This window comes from Tympanuchus pallidicinctus, unplaced genomic scaffold, assembly GCF_026119805.1.
Source record: "Tympanuchus pallidicinctus isolate F22 unplaced genomic scaffold, pur_lepc_1.0 scaffold2, whole genome shotgun sequence".
Taxonomy (NCBI): domain Eukaryota; kingdom Metazoa; phylum Chordata; class Aves; order Galliformes; family Phasianidae; genus Tympanuchus; species Tympanuchus pallidicinctus.
In genome coordinates, this window is record NW_026294721.1 from 10,887,583 (window position 1) to 10,904,388 (window position 16,806).

At 40.6% G+C, this 16,806-nt stretch overlaps 1 protein-coding gene across 3 annotated transcripts in view; it reads left to right on the plus strand.

Annotated features, from left to right (window-relative positions):
* Window positions 1–1,982: 1,982 nt before the first annotated feature.
* Window positions 1,983–16,806, plus strand: part of PPP2R2C (protein phosphatase 2 regulatory subunit Bgamma) — a 169,986-nt gene continuing 155,162 nt past the window's right edge. The window contains exons 1-2 of one of the 3 annotated variants that reach the window (XM_052681809.1): window positions 1,983–2,127; window positions 2,312–2,392. In XM_052681809.1, coding sequence (XP_052537769.1) covers window positions 2,112–2,127; window positions 2,312–2,392 — 97 coding nt within the window. In that variant the 5' untranslated portion in view covers window positions 1,983–2,111. Of the gene's footprint in view, window positions 2,128–2,311; window positions 2,393–16,806 lie in introns of those variants that run through there. The other 2 variants (XM_052681814.1, XM_052681818.1) reach the window with 2 other exon arrangements.

Sequence of the window (16,806 nt, forward strand, 5' to 3'; positions counted from 1 at the left end):
CAGTTCTGCAATGATTAAAAGTGTCATACTTAACTTTTTATTTCCAGCAGTGCAAAAAAAGATCAGCTGAAACTGCTCCCACCATCAAGCTTATCTCTTGATTTAGCACTGCTACTTAACTAGTTTTAGTTGAAGCAATTATCTCCAAAGGTAGATCTCACATAATAGTTTAAGTTTCCCTCTACAGATTTATGCCAATAAGAAGATAAATTCAAACAGAACTTGCAAATTAATCCATTTAAATATTCAAGGCACCTGTAGAAACTGACCAAACTTCAAGTAAGATCTGCATTTAGACAAGAAAAAAAAAAAAAGTTGCTACATTACATGCCAAGCTAGATAATTTTTTTAACATACAAAGTTTGTAAATCTTTGAAGTCCAGAACAAGTCCAGAATAACCTTTGAAGTCCAGATTAATACATAACTCGCTAATACTGATTTGAAGACGCGATTCCTGTATTTCATAAAAAATAAGCTTCATATGAATAGATTCTCCCACATTAGGGCCCCTGTTTACTTATCAGTATGGGAGAATATAATTTTCCCTAAAACCAAGAAGCAAAACTGGAATCCTCAGGTCAATTTTATTTAAAATAATGCTTTGTGAAGAGCAATCAAGGTCTGTGAGTACTTTGTAGAGGGAGTTATTATCTCTGTAAACAGCTGAACAAAGCTTTACTAATAGAGCCCTATGAAACCGTGTTTTCCCCCAAATCACCAGCTTAAACCTTTTCAGTTCCAAGAAAGCTATTGCACATCCAGCAAACATATGGCTTAGAGAGATATATATACACACACACAGTCTAAATGAAGTGATTTTTTTTTTTTTTTTTACCTCAGAAGGCATTATGGTCTTTGTAATTCAGGTGAAGTTTCCAGGAAAGCTTATGTTTTGGCATTTACTTTCTTCCTAAAGTAGCTGAAAATGTCTGCAGAATGTTATTCTTATTTTGAACCTATTTTCATCAGAATATGTAATTGTCCTCCTTGCTGTTTCACAGGGGTCACAGTGTTACACTGTGCGGAGTGGATAAAAACAGAAACATTTCAGCAGAATATTTTCATTAGTAAAACGGAATCAAATCACCTGCCGTTTATGAAAGTGCATACAAATCTGAAGGCATCACTTGCTGTGAAAAGGAACAAATGTCAGCACATCAATTGGAATTTATGCCAAAGATAATGTTTCTCCACTGCTTACACACTGCTTCAAAAATAGCAAGAAGCTGGATGGCAGATCCGCTGCCAGCGTGCCATGACAGCTGCCTACATTGATATGTTATTCTTGTGCTCCTCATCTCTTAGTGTGGCTTGATTATAGTCCTCCTGTACTAATTCGTACACTTTCCTCATTTCCCATGCAAAGGGTGTTCGCTTCCTCCATGTGAGCTATGGCACGAGTGGGCCTCTGTCACCTCGGAAAGACAGGTGACGTGAGCACGACCTGCTGGCAGTGAGCTACAAAGCCTCATCTTTGTGCTGAGCCAAGGAAGCACACGGCGTACACAGCAACTAACATACCTTCACATTCCCTCCTGGGGTGTTTTTGGGGTGGACATCTGTAAGAATAAAGGCATTTCTAACTAAGTTTGCTCTAGCTGACTGTTTCCTTATTCTAAAATCTAAAAATTCCCAGTGAAGACAAAGGTCATTACACAGCACGTAAGCTCACTTTGCATGAGGTTTGCTTTCACAGTTGCCTACCGCAGAGCTAGGAGGACAGCTCGCAGACCCGCAGGCTCGAGGACAAGAAACTCTGCAGGCTCGCAGCTGGAGCAAGTGCTCGAAAGGCGGCCGAGCTCTCTCGGGGCCCCGCAGAGAGGAAGGGCAGGCGGTAGCATCGTGCGGTGCCGCTCCGCTCCCGCTCGCACCTGTTGCGGCCACGGCAGGGCCGGGCGCGTCCAGCCGAGGCGGCACCGCCTCCGCCGAGAGCTCCGGGTGGAGCCGCCCCTCCTTCCCTCCCGCCCTCCCCCGGCTCCCTCAGCGCCCCGAGGCGGCGCGGCTGCTGCGCCGCCCGCTCCGCTGGGAGAAGGAGGAGGCGGCCCGAGCTGGCGGCGCTGGGCGCAAATCACAGTTCAGAGCACTGGGCACCTTTCGCAGGGCTGCACACATGTCCCAAAAGCAGGGTATTTGGAAGCGCTCTCTTTTCTCCCGGCTCTCCGTAGTCCCCTCGCGTCCGCCCGCTCCCTTCCCCGTCCCCTTCGTTTCTCCTCGCACTCCTCCCCACTGCTGCGGTTCGTCCTCTCTCCGCCGCTCCCCGTCTCCTCTCCCGGCTGCCCCCGACTGACGCTGCCTTTCCTCCTCCTCCAGTTGGCGCCCCCCCAGGCGAGAGCGCGGTTGACTGGTGCCTCTACCAGCTCAATGGAGCGGCCGAGTTCGAAGTCTCCGAAGGTGAGTACGGGGCGCTGAGGCGGGATGCAGCCCGGTGGCCGTTCTCACGTCCTGCTGCCCGCGGGCGGCTTGCGGGCTCGAGGCCGATGGCCTCGAAACGTGGTGGCTGCGCTTGGCCTAATGAGGATGGCTGTGGGTGCTGCTCAAGGCAAGGGGGGGAGAGGGGCTCGTGGTGGGGCTGCTGGTGTGAGCGCCTCGGCTGGTTGGCTTTTGTGGGGAGATGTTGGGTTTTGTCCTGTTTTGTCCTTTTGTCCTAGGTGGCGTCGGCCTGCTTGGCCGCTTGGCTCTGCTGTTGCTCGTGAGGCCGTGCAGGGCGTGTGGAGAGTTGTGTTTTCTTAACTTTGATGAGACTCGTAACTTGGAGAGTCTCATTTTTGAATATTCCATAAAAAAAGGAACAGCCTTTTGGTGCTAGGGCAAGAAAGTCTTCCTTCTGCCTCTGAGCCATGTATTCTTTCGAATGTATGCTGTATTTCAACCTAAGGGTCAACCTTTGTTTTCCAGTACATCCTGTACGTAGAGCTGTGGGTGTCAGTGAGCACATTTCCATACGTCCACTGATTTTGTTTCCAGTAGGTTAAGTGGAGCAAGGGCCTCATCTCCATGATGGCAGTCGTTAGTGTTATTTCTGAGGGGACTATGTTGCTGTTTGCAGGGTGAATGCATGACAAGTTCAGACCTGGCTGGAAAACTTTCTGGTAGTGAGGAAGGTGAAATGCTGTGCTAGGCTGGGCTCAGGTGTTAGACAGCAGGAAAAGCTTTCCAGTGATGAAGCCCCAGAATGGGTGAGGTGGATGAACAGTGAAATCTCACTCACTTGAGATATTGAAAGTTTGTTTTGCAAATGTTGGTTGAAGTGAGAAAGCTGCAGATCCTGCCATGGGGCGGGTGGATAGATTAATGATTTGAGGTCTCTTTCAGCATTGTTATCTGTGATTCTGTGGGATGCTAACTTTTCTGTTATGTCTATGTCTTGTGTTTCTTTTCTATTTGGAGCACTGATTTAAACCCCAGTATACTGATAATAAGCTGCAGCTCAATCTAGGCTTTGGGCTAAGTTTATTTTTTCCTCAAACTATTCCATGGTGGTTTCTATTTGAAGGTTTACTTAATAGTGTGCATAATTGCACTCGCATGCATGTCAGATATTTCTTAAAATGCGTTGTGATTTGGTGCCTAGGTAATATTTTGTTCTTTTTTTTTTTTCTTTGATATTTTTTGTGTGTAACTGCATACCAAACCAGATGTGATGACGATAGGTGGGGGTGGAAATTACATCCGTGTGAGGGAGTGTAATGAGTGAGTGACAGCATTTCTCAAGCACCACAGAAAGTTGAAAACAAGCTTTAGGTTGGCATTTAATTTTATTTAAAGATTTGAATGTGTGGGATATGCTTCTTAACCTTACTTGTCTGTGTAAATACCAGTGTTTCAGCACTGATTTGATAGTATTATGTTTTATTCAATGCAAGTGTTGCATTCCTTTGATTTATTGGACATCTTTGTCATATGACAGAATCAACCGTGACTTTTAAAATTAGTTTGCTAACCCTGACTTCAGTTTCCTTTAACATGGATGATTTATGGATGCCCAATTTTATACCATAACATAAATGGAAATCTTGTATGTTTTCTCTTTCTTACTCAGCATGGGAATATGTGAACTTCAGAGGACTGAAGACAGGCTGAAGCACCATGATTTGCTCACACAAACTGCAGAATTATAATCTTCTGCAGGCAGTACGCCCCATTTTGGTTAATAGGCTTATATATCTGACATCCATTTTGTTCTTCTTTTCCATTTTCCAGAATAAATGTTGTCTACTAAATAGTACTGAAATGTAGGGACATGTACAGCAATATAACCAGCACACTTTGCATAAGAACAGCATTTAAAAGGAAATATTACAGTAACAGGTGGCTTGACCTCTTGCATAATAGTAGAGGTTTGGACAAAGTAAAAACTTTATTTTCTGAAGTTTTCCTCTAAAATAGTACACAAAGCCAAATTGAACCAATTTTTGAGCTGAAAATTGATTGTGCCTAGGACTTCCAATGCAGATTTTTCTTCCATTCTTATCCAGAATAAATCCTTTTACTTTCAAGAAAGGCCATAACAACTGTGATCACAGATGCGTTGGTTGGGGCCACCCAGTCGGTGAAGAAAAGGACTAATTAATGTACATTAAATGTAATTGTGTGTTCATGTAGATATATATCTGTGCAGATAACCATTTATATATTAATAATTCTAATTCAGTCATTCTTCTGGGCACTTCTTGCTGCTTTTGTTGCTGAATGCGTGCAGTGGTCTTGTGGTACTCTGTCAGTAAGACTCCAGAGTTGTGTTCAGCAACATTTCTGTCTTAGACTAGGAAAGAAAATTATCTTTTTCCAAAAATAGATGTGTTAGATGAAAAGCATTCATTTACATAACACAAAAGCAAAATTGCATATTTCAAATGCAATGAAAAATAGAGCATAGTAAGTAAAACATAACAATCAAAGCCCAGATAATCATGTTTGATTTAGTCTTGCTTCCTTGAAACAAAGCCCCATTTAAAATATTGCTACTTCTATAATTAACATCTAAGTGCAAAATATATTTTATTCATGCTAAAGATTTCAAAGCACTTTGCTCGCATTAAGTGCAGCCTCACAAAAGCTGCATGAAGAACAGTATTAGAGTTCCCATCTATGATCTAGCAAAAGGAAATACAGAAGGATGTGATTTTTTTTGTTGGTAGGAACTCAGTGTCTGCTATTGAGCAGTGAGTACTTTGAACTTCTGAAAAGTCAGATCTCATGCTGTTTGCCCAAAATATCTGGTGAACTGTGAGCAGGACTGCTTGTACAAGATTCTTTGCTTTGAGTTACAAACCATGGTAACTTTTTGTAAATGTTGTGTAAGTTAAAAAATGTTTGAGATGTTCTGATAGGTAAAATCAAATCTGTTAGATCTCGTACAGAATGTGAATAGCATTGCAATCACTAATGAATGTGTGCTTAAGAGAAGATTGAATTAAAATTCATATTCCTAGTTTTCAATCTTGGTAACTCCTCAGAAACTGATGGATTGAAATTGGTTTACAGTTTTAATTTTCGTCCAGTTTGTAAATTTATGCTGCTGAGTGACTGAAAACCACAACAGTAGTGCCTTGTGAGTCATGTGATGTAAACTTTCCTGACGTTTGCCTTAATGCTGCTCTACCATTCTCTTTTCTTCCTGAATAGTTTGAAAAATGAGTCATTGAGTAGGGAAGGTGGATTAAACTCTACTTTTAGTGTAAATATACGTTTGAGCAGTGTGTTATTTGAAGAAGCCAAAAGACTTGGGAACTGATGATTCTGAATTCAGTTACTGTAAGGTTTAGGTGCAGTAGTTTATTGCTCACTGTGGTTTTCAAAGATGGTAAGTCTGCTTTTGGTTCAGCAGTGTCTTTTCCAGTATTACATGAATTCCATGGAAAGCAATTTGATTGCACAAGCTTGCAGCTGACGTGACATTCTGGTGGGCCACTTCTTCATTGCTTTTGTTCAATTAAATAGGAAGTCTCCATCTGTAGCTATGCTGACATTTCAGTCTTCTCTTGGATGAACCAAACAACTTTCCTCTGTTTCTTCTAAACACAACTTTCCTCTGTTTCTTCTAAACAGACATAGTGGCAGCTCTTAACAGTTTGTAAGCATTTCTTTTGAGGTGTGATCACCATGAGTGGATGTATTTCTGTGAGGCCTTAGTTGGATGGACATGCTTTACAGTTCTGGTCTTCCAGTTGTCCAAAGTGGAGTTAGACTGGAATGAACCATGCCTCTTCTGAGCCTCACAGTTTTGGGAGAGACTGTTAAACCCATTGCCTCACCGCAGTGTACACTGAAAGCTTGCATACAGCACTGCAAGGTGATTGCAGGACTTGACTGTGCCCTAATGTACCTCCTGATACCATTTACGTGACTGATATCATTATTCCAATCCTGTTTCACACATTCATGATTACACATTCAGCAACTTCCTGTTTTTCATCTCTCCTCATTGTACAGTCTCTTATGTTGGTGTTTGGCTGGTCAACTGTCAGGGATATCTGGGAGCTGCTGCAGGGCAGGGAAAGGTCTCCTTTCTGGAAAATGCTATCACTGTATTGCTTTCATTATGATGGTTTAAATGGCTGTGTAAGGCAACAGGAGATTCTATACAAGAAGGTACGGGTTTTCAATTTGGTGTAGCAGAATCTGATGTGTATTTCCAGTATGAAAAGCTCTGCATTACTGTAGACCAAGGTATGCTGAGGCTATGTTAGTTCATCTGATGGCCTTACTTGTAATTATACTTACCACAAAATAGAATGTAGATATGTTTATCTCTGGGTTTTGTCTTTGTGTATTCATGAATTGGGTTTTGTAAGGGTCTTTCTTCAAATGTTACTGTGGATTACTATTCAAAATGCTTCTTGACTGACAATAAGATGCTCAGATATACTCCTGTATGTAGTTGTTATAAAAAAGTGAAGGTGAATGGCTTATTTACACTTCTTGTTTTCTGATTTTGTGCTTTGAATAAGAGTCGGTTTAATTTTTTATGGAATAAATTAATTTAATGAAATACATGGAGAAGACTGAAGCAAACTGTTGTGTGAAGTCTTTGCACAGTGTTTCTACTGGAACTTAATATGGGTGCTGGATTGTGTTTTCTCCAAAGAGTCATTAATTGTCATTTGACCAAGAGAAAATATTTTGTTAACACTTTGTTAATTATTTTCTTTCAATATCCGACTGAGAATTTTAGCTCCTTCTCAGTAATCTGAAGCATTGTTTGAGAGACGCTTGAAGAACATGCTAAGCTTTGTAAAATTTTTTGCTAGGTTTCCAGGTTTTTTTTTCTGTTCTTTTCAAGGACTCGCTCCCTCTAACATACCGCATTTGTTTATGTGATCTTCTGGCTCTTTGCTGTCTAAACTTGCAGCCTACACAATCTCAGTGTCTAGGATGTGGTCTTCAGTCACATTTTCCTCTCTAATCTCCTATTGATCCTTTTTCTTTCCTTCCAGTCTGCCCCATTGTAATAGCTTTACTTACATACTCAGTCATATTTTCTAAGCTCAGTTGGTTTCGTTTTACTTTTCCTTTGTCCCTTCAACTCTTCTCTCTGCCAGGCTGGTTATGGGGGGGTCTCAGCCCATCAACTGTGGCAGGGTCTGGTGAAGGGATCTCCCCTCTGTGCCACTGGAAGTCTGCCATTTGCAGCAGGTGCTTGCACAGCAAATCTTAGCTCTTTTCCCTCTGTCTCTCACTATTTCCAGGTCTCCAAGGCTTACCGTTTTATAGGATCTTTTCAGTTCCATCCAAGTAATTCCTGGCAATTTTGGGTTTGTTTGTGGTTGAATGATCAAAATTTCCTTGGGCGTTTCAGTTGGCTGCATCCTTTAAGATGCACTTGGTGTACACATCATGAAAGATGAAATCACGCTGTTGTGTGCCTGATTATGCAGGTATTAGCAAGTCAAACATCATGCTTTCAAGTTATCTGGCTCAGAATTTAACAGGAACGTCTTTTATGCTCCCTCTTTCTCATTAAATACGCAATAATTTAATTTATGCCATGATTTTGTTATAAATAACAACACTGATGAAGGAAACTGATTTTAGTGGTGCCACAACTTTGCCATTTAGACTAATTTTTGTATATAAATTAAATATTATCATTCAGCTTGAATATAAATTGGTATGGAATTGCCTGCTGGTCCAGCTGGAATGCAGAAAAATCACCAAGTCTTCACAAAGCCTCCTCTAATGTTATCAGTCAAGTCAGAAAGCACTGTGCAGTTGTTGCTGATCTGTATGAACCTGTTAAACATGAAACGAATTCTAAAAATGTAAGATTGTTTTGTTTCAGGAATTTCAACCCAGAAGCTTATGTTCTATGAGTGCAAAGCCAAAGGTCGTTACTGAGCTGTTCAGAGGATTCAAGCATCCTTCTGTCCCAGTCTATGTTTAAACAGAACCTTTCTGTCCTCAACTATGCAGTCTTTATTCAAAACCGTGGTACGTAGCTCATGTTTCTTTAAGTCTCTGTGTGATCAGTTGATGGTATGGGATGGAACCCGAAAGAACAGAAGGTATTGTGTACTGGCTGAATTCTGCATCTTGCCGTTTAGGTTGAATTGTCATTGTGTGCTGAACCAGAAGAGGGAGCTAATTCACAAATTTCCAACAGTTTTGAACATAACCCTCGTGGGTCTTTTCTTTTTGGTTGGGTGGAGGGTGGAAGACTGAATCCAGAAACTTCTCGTGATGCCTTTTTTTTTGTCACTCAGTTCATAGTTTGTTGATTTCTAAGGATTTTCTTTATAGACTTGCAGATATATATTTTTTCTTGTAGACTTCAATTTTCTTCAATTTTCAACTGTCGCTTCAGTGTTCATCTTCAAATGTTGTGTTTGTAGAACTCCATAGAACCTTTGGTTTTATATCATGATATCACTGATATCATGATTGCAATTTCTTATGTTTAATGTGCTGAGTTCTTTCTAAACATAGGTTTCCTGACTAGGATGCTGTGAATGTTCCCAGGGTTTTCTGCAGCATGCAGAATGAACTTGGTGGTCCAGTGAGTGAGATAGATCAGCCATACAAGGCATTGTACTAGAGTCTCTTTTTTTTTATTTCTGTGTTGAGGGCATTTCTTCTATTTGTCCCAGTAAGAAGATACAGATAGTATTTTGAAAACAGCAGTTGTAACTAAAATAGCAGAACAAATGCATGCTAGCATGTACTTTTTCTTTTTTATTTTTTTCCCCCAAATTTTATTTTAAACTGCAGTGCAGTTTAGTTCTAGTGAGTAAATATGCCATTTCTGAGCTGTAAAGGACTTTTGAAGTTTGCTGATGACACCAAGCTGAGTGGTTTCAGTTGACACAGTGGAAGGAAGGGATGCCATTCAGAGGGACCTCAATGTTCTCGAAAGGTGGGCCCAGGTGAATCTGATGAGGTTCAACATGGCGAAGTGCAGAGTTTTGCACTTGGGCCGGAGGAATCCCAGGCATCCATACAGACTGGAAGGAGCAGTTCTTGAGAGCAGCCCTGCAGAGAAGGGCCTGCAGGTCCTAATGGATGAAAAGCTTAGCATAAGCCAGCAGTGTGCCCTTGTGGCTCAGAAGGCAAATGGTATCCTGGGGTCCATCAGTAGAGGGGTGGCCAGCAGGGACAGGGAGGTGATTGTCCCCCTCTACTCTGCTCTTGTGAGGCCCCATCTGGAGTACTGTGTCCAGGTCTGGAGCCCCCAGTACAGGAAAGGCAGGGAGCTGTTGGAGAGGGTCCAGAGGAGGGCCACTAGGATGATCAGGGGATTGGAGCACCTCCCCTGTGAGGACAGGCTGAGGGAGCTGGGCTTGTTCAGCCTGGAAAGAAGAAGGCTGCGGGGTGACCTCATTGCAGCCTTTCAGTACCTAAAGGGAGCCTGCAAACAGGAGGGGAATCAACTCTTGGAAAGGTTGGATAACTGCAGGACAAGGGGAAATGGTTTTAAGTTGAGGGACGGGAGATTTAGGTTGGTTGTAAGGGAGAAGTTCTTTACAGAGAGTGTGGTGAGGTGCTGGAACAGGCTGCCCAGAGAGGTTGTGGATGCCCCGTCCCTGCAGGTGTTCAAGGCCAACTTGGATGGGGCCCTGGGCAGCCTGGTCTAGTATAAAATGTGGAGGTTGGTGGCCCTGCATGTGGCAGGAGTGTTGGAGCTTCATGATCCTTGAGGTCCCTTCCAACCCTGGCCATTCTGTGATTCTGAGAAGTACCAGGAAAAAGCATTTTTGCATGCATTTACAGTGCTGGTTGGGAAGGAGACCAGACTTCCAGTCATTCTGAAGTACGTGTCTTGCCTGGGTCCCAATATTTGTTGGCTGGCTGAGCTCTAGGTTGATGCATGCTGCAGTGACAAGTCTTGTCAAAGCTATTGTACCTCCAGGTTCATTGGTGGTCATTTTCTGTTAAGAACTGGCACAGTGCTGTGACTTCACTTTTTAAGGTACTGCTGAGAAAGAGATGAGTCTTCTTCCAACTGACTGCTGGGTTCCCCGTGTTGAAGGGCAAAGGAGGATGCTCTTAGTATTTTGAAACTTGTCTTTGTTTTTTTTATCAGGAAGAGGGGATACAGCATTGCACTGCATATTGCTTTGTGCACAATCACCTTGATTAATTTCATGGGAGTTTTGAGATGCCACCAGGGCCTTCTTTTGCTGGAGATGAATATAGGATAGTAAAAGTCCTCATAATGCCACTGGGGGGTGAGAATGAAGTATTTCTTTTGTTATTGCATTTGGTAGCATTCCACTGTTGACTAACTTGAGGTTTTGCTTTTAGAAAATCTTCAAATATGGCTGCCTTAATGGTGAGTCCCACTGGATTCCATTCAAACCTATGTATGCTGTTGTCATGTGCCCTTCAGGTTATGCAGACTGCTCTGCCACAGTGTTTAGACGTCATAGTAAGTATTAGTATACAGCATTCTAAAATCTAAGTGAACCTAAATGAAAAATTCCTTTGCTTATTTTTAGCTGTGTTGTAAAATGTTTTGTTTTTTTTTTACATGTACACACATCAGCAAATGCACACACAGTGCACACTTTTTTCTTACGTTCATGCAAGATTTTTACAAAAATCTAAGAATGGTAGATTAGATCAGTGAACATGGGTTTGTCCTTTTCTTTCTCCAGAAGTTTTTAGAACACATAGTGTTTATTTAAAATAGATAATATTTTATATGCGATACATGTTTGTAATAGTTGAAATATGAAATATTTAACTATATGGAAAAAAATTAACCTGTTATTATTTTCTTAAAACTGGCAACTTCTTACGTGTTTTTAGGTTGTTCTTAGAGCACAGTTTTGTTTCAGAACGCATGTCTTCCCCAAATGTGTTGGCTATGTTCATTTACAAGCACATTTTATAGAGGCTCATGTCACAGTGAATAGCATTGACAGTTGTGATGATTACAGGAACTTGTAAAGCGTTAACCTCGTAAATCTTTCTCCACCTATTGTGTTATTATTCAGAAGTATGATGCAAAAGACAGTTCCATTATTTTAGTTGGAACCATTTTGATATCACAGTTAAAGACCATGTATTCAATTCAGAGACAATTAAGTCTAGAAACTAACAGGGTCCAGTGACTTGAGGTTTGACTTACAGAGAAGGCACGTGTCATTCAGAAGAGACTTGTACTGTCATTTAGCACATTTTCATTGGCAGTGATGTGCCACTCCATTTTAAAGATCTATCTTAAGTAATTACTGTATTTAACAATCTTTTCAGAACCCTGTAGCTGAAATTATCCACAATTTCTTTGTCAGGTACAAAGTATAGTAATCTTCATTCTCTTTGTATCCAGAATAATTTCTTCTCTTTTCACTAGACTCAAATAGCTTCATCTTTGAAGATGCATGTCTAATAGTAGAAGTGTTACTCTTACAAGACTTAATGGTTTCTTAGTAGGTCTGTCTTACTGAGTAACCTTCTAGATCTTTGGAAGCTCTAACATCAAGGCTATTTCTGTGATCAAATGACTCTTAGTTTAGAAGGTTCTCTGATAAGCTCTCGCATTAACGTTGTAAACTCCACTTTGAAACTGAGTGCTTGCTCTGGAAATACTCTGTGGTTTGGACTTTGTTCAAAAGAAGCCTAGCACTCACTGAGTTGCTCAAGTGCATTCAGAGGAGAGCAGGAGTCTGGTGAAGAGTCTAGAATACAAGGTGATGAGTGTGGTAGGATGTGAGGCAACAGCCTCAGGTTATGCTGTGGGCATTAGGAAGAATTTCTTTGCATTAAATGTAGTTAGGCATTGGAATAGGCTCCCCAAAGAAGGGCTTTACTTGTGGTCCTGGAGGTATTTAAGGGATGTGTTGTCTTGATGCTTAAGGACAAGGTTTAGTGGTGGCTTTTTAGTGTGAGGTGATGGTTGGACTTGGATGATCTTAAGGATCTTTTGCATTCTACGTAATTCTATGATTCTAACTTGGAGACCTTCATAATAACATGCAAAGTAGGTATTACCAGTTCTAAATGATTCTGGGATTCTAAATACTTATGAGCTCACATTTTAAGCTTTTGTCTTATTTTGCATAGATTTATGGGTTGAAAAATTAAGAACATGATCTATCTGTTTATTTATTTATTTGAAAAAACATCTTGAGGCTTTCCAGATAGATAGAAAGTTTATTTCTTAGGCTTGGTAGGATATTGTTTTCATGTGTGCTGTCTCCTTCGCTCTGAGCCAAGAGAGTACAGCTGTATTTTACTTTGGCTGTTTTTTCTGTATTTAACAGAGGTTTTGATCCCACTTGCCCTTGTGGAACACCCACCTTTTCTATTATAAATGGAAGCTGTTTGTTCATGGACAGACTGGCTGTGCATTGCTGTGTGTTCTTCACAAATATGCCAGTGTCTTAGCAACTTTGTGACATGATTTTGCTTTTTGATTTTCCCTTCTTCCTCAACTCCTCAACAGTAACATTCTCACTATAGAAGGAATAGCTTGTTGGTGTTTTTTTGGACATAGTAACTGTACAATGGATTTTATTTTCATTTTAAAATTCTGTAATATTAACTTGGTATTTAAGATTTCTAATCTGATGATTTTTAGAGGCATAACTGTTCAGTGACAGTTCCAAAATAGTGAAGTTTGTTGAAAACTCCCTCCCTGTTCCTGATTATTCCAGAAGACAAGATGTAGTAGTAGGGAAAGAGGAAAAAGTGTGTTTGGGGACAAAGAAACTGACCTCAGAGTTTGATTTCTTGTTCCAGCCATGAGACAAATCAACCTTTGCCAAAGAAAATCTCCAGGAGCAGCAAGAGGCTGTGCCTCTCTCCTGCACTGATGCATGTCTCTGTGGCAGCTTGTGACCTATATTGCTTGTCAGGTGTCCGTCCTCAATAGTCTTATGGCAGAAATCACTTCCTTTTACTCTGTGCTCACAGTGTACCATAGCAATGCCCTTGCTGACTGGGGCTAGGTAATACGGGTTTTGACAGCTCTGTCACAGGGAGATAGCAAAGATGACAATTATATATATGCTCTCTTAAAACCTTGAAAAAGAAAGCATGTACTGAAACCTTGAAATTCAGAGGTGGAACAAATAAAGGAAGATGGTAAAAAAAAAAAAAAAGCTTTCAGTGACATCACTGTGTTTCTGCTATTTCTGCAGGTGCCGTCCTGCATTTGACTCACAGGTTTTATGTGGCTCTGTTTCACTCCTTGTATATGCAGTGTGAGAACAATTAGAGTGCTCTACTTTGACAGACACAGCCATGTGTTCTTTCTTTGGTAAGAAGAGTTAAATGTTTAACCATCCGTGTAGGTTCCTTTTTCTGGAAAGAAACCAGCACATACTTACCTATGTTAATGTAACATTTTAGTTGAGATGATGGCACAAGTCAAGAAATTCAGAGATACAGTTCCCACAGCAACCATAATTCAACCTCATTGCTGGGAAAGCACAAAAGCCCACACCAAACACCATACCCTGCCTGTATGCAAGTGTGTGAAATACAGTTGCTAGGAGAGCCATAAATTTTACTATCCAGAGGTTTTATTTTATTATTATTTTTTTTATTCGTATTTTGTAGCTGTAGTTCTTTGTATTTTATGGAAACAATACAGTGCTGACAAACTGAGGAAAAGAGGCCAGTTTGAATAGTGTATCTTTTTGCTTTCTTGTAATGTATAACAATAGATTATATTCCTATATCTGCTTTTGTGTGTGTGTGTGTGTGTGTGTGTGTGTGTGTGTAGAGTTTTCCTTTATTTCAAAGTGAATAATACTGAATACGAAATATAATCTGACTTGCTTCCTTATTGATTCTATTCTTTTCTCTTCATCTAGCCCTATTCCTGAACTGTTGCAAATGAAGCTTATTCCTTTGCCTACCAGGGATTAAAAAAAAGCCCAGTATTTATTCAGAGACAATCATGCATCTTGTCATTCAAGCACATCCATAGTGTAAGATTCCACTATAAAATATCTCAAAGCATTTGGAATGTATTTCTTTTCAGTATTCATTAGGACTTTGTCAGCTGAATCTGTCGATTTCTTGATTTGGTCCCATTAAACATTTCAGTATTAGCAGTTAGTGAAGAGGTGGAAGCATCCTTGTTTTGAAATTAGAAAAGTGTAAATACTTAAAGTATGGTTCGTACTGGACACAGAAATGATTTATTAAAAAATATTGACATGATTTCCAGAAGATGTCTGGTTGGAATGTAACTTTGGGACATGTGATATGTGTATGACTTGAATCTTTTGAATCTGGCCAATTGAGACAGACTTTGACGCTTGAAGATTGTTGTACCAAGTTTTATTGTCACTGAGGTTGAGTATTATATCTGTAGGTTGGATTGAACATTCATGATTTTTATTATTTTTTTTAAATCAAACACATCCCCTTTGATTGAGGCATATGCTAATGCCTGCTAATTTATTTATGAAATCCATCCTAATAGAACTGTATCCCATCAATCATTAAAAAAACATAGGAAGTTACACAAGATAAGGGAGGTTAATGATAAGATTTCTTCTTCGGCAAACTACCAAAAGATTAATTTGGACTTAATTTAGTTTCTACTAGACTGCATTTTTTTCAGCTCTCCATCAAGTGTTAGCCTCCAGTATGAGCTCTTTTATGGACTGTCTGGGCAGAGCTGAAAGACTGATTGGATGTGAAAATGTTCTCCTAGGAAAATCCTTGGATTCTGCCCTTCCCAGATAGTTAGGCAATCTGCAATAGGAAACCTGTTCTGACAGTGCCTGTTATCTCTGCTAGGCAGAGACCTACAGGGACTGTCACGGTGTACCTCAAAGCCAGGGTGAGGGGATTCACTCTGCAGCCCGCCGCCTTCCCAAAGCTTTTATTGTTCGTTTCATTTTGCTTAAAAGCTACTGAGGAACTGCAGGGATTTTATACAAGCACGTGTACAAAGGTATAGAATTATTAGTGTATATGAAATGCAGGTTTTCTTGTGTGAGAGTTTATGTACCAAAGTTGGAACTCGACCTGAAAATTAAAAGGCAGAACAAAAAGCCGTTCACAATGGCTCAATAATTTCTTTACAGCTAAATGCAGAAAGATTAGTTGAATTGTGGCTACTGTGTGATCAAGAGTTGGTGTAGTCTCTCCACAGGGTCTTTACTGTTTCTGAAATGAGGAAGGGGACTGGGAATTGTGAATCATAGGAGTTCTTCAAGGGGAAGGCACAGTAGTGGAATTTGAATTGAATTCTAGGTAAAGTTTTGATATATGAGGCTGAATGTGCTGGTAAAGCAAAAACTCCATCAACAAAGTGAATACTTGTGGTACACGATCCGTGTGAGCATAAGCTTGCATCAAAATTCTGACTGTTATTTCTCCTTTCAGTGGAATGTTTTGGGGCTTTTTCAAAGTGTGAATGGTTACAAGGTTAGCTTTATTTTCTTATGTTTATCTGCTTATACCTAGTAAGTATGGAGTTGATAACTGAACTGAATACATAGGAGCAAAATGTCAGTGGAAACTAGGAACTGTTGATTAGTGGTGTTGGCAAACAACAAAGCATCCCACTTGAAGTTGAGCTGTTGCTAATAAATAGGCAGGGGATCTAGGAAGCACTTTGTTTGCATTAGTTTTGTTACAAGCAGATTAATAATGGCATTGCTGGATGATTTGGTGCAGTGATAAGTTGTTATTTTGTGCAACAAATTGCTCTGCTTTTAGGTCTGAGGAAGTGCAGTGCACTGTAGATACTGCCAGAGACGGCCAGTGATCTCAAGCGTCTTGTTTTGTTTAGGCAGGTTGGGGATCCTCTCAGTACAACTCTACTGATGCGCATGTTTTTCCTCGAGTGTGTACCTTCCTCTGTGTGCACACAGCCCCCGAGATGTGGATTTCCTAATGGAACGGAAGACTTTGATGAGAGCGGATGGCCGTGTCACCTCTGTGTTCTCAGTGGAGAGGAAAATCTTCCGCAGTGGGATTAAAGCCATCTGCTTGCGTCATGGGCTGTTAGGTGTGAGATACAATTCGGCTTCTATTTGTTAGTTGCCATTAGGAAATGATTTTTGGTCGCTGTTGATTTGGTGTACGCCACGTTCCATCTGTTAGGGACTTTCGTCATTTCTCATTATTTGAAAATATGTATTTGTGTCAACTGCAATTAGCTGGAAAGAATTAATGGAAAGTTTTTGCAAATTTTCAGTTCAGTTGTGGGGAATTTAGAGTATTTTACATTTATCTAGTCATTAGGATGTCATGCTGTCAAAATTACCAAGAAGATGTTTGTGTTACGCTTGTTAAACTGATAGAGGTTTTACAGAGAAGTTGATAGTGCTCTGTTAGTGCAGCAAGCACTGCCTTTTGCAGGATCCTGTTTTCTGCTTTGACCAGCACCTGACCAC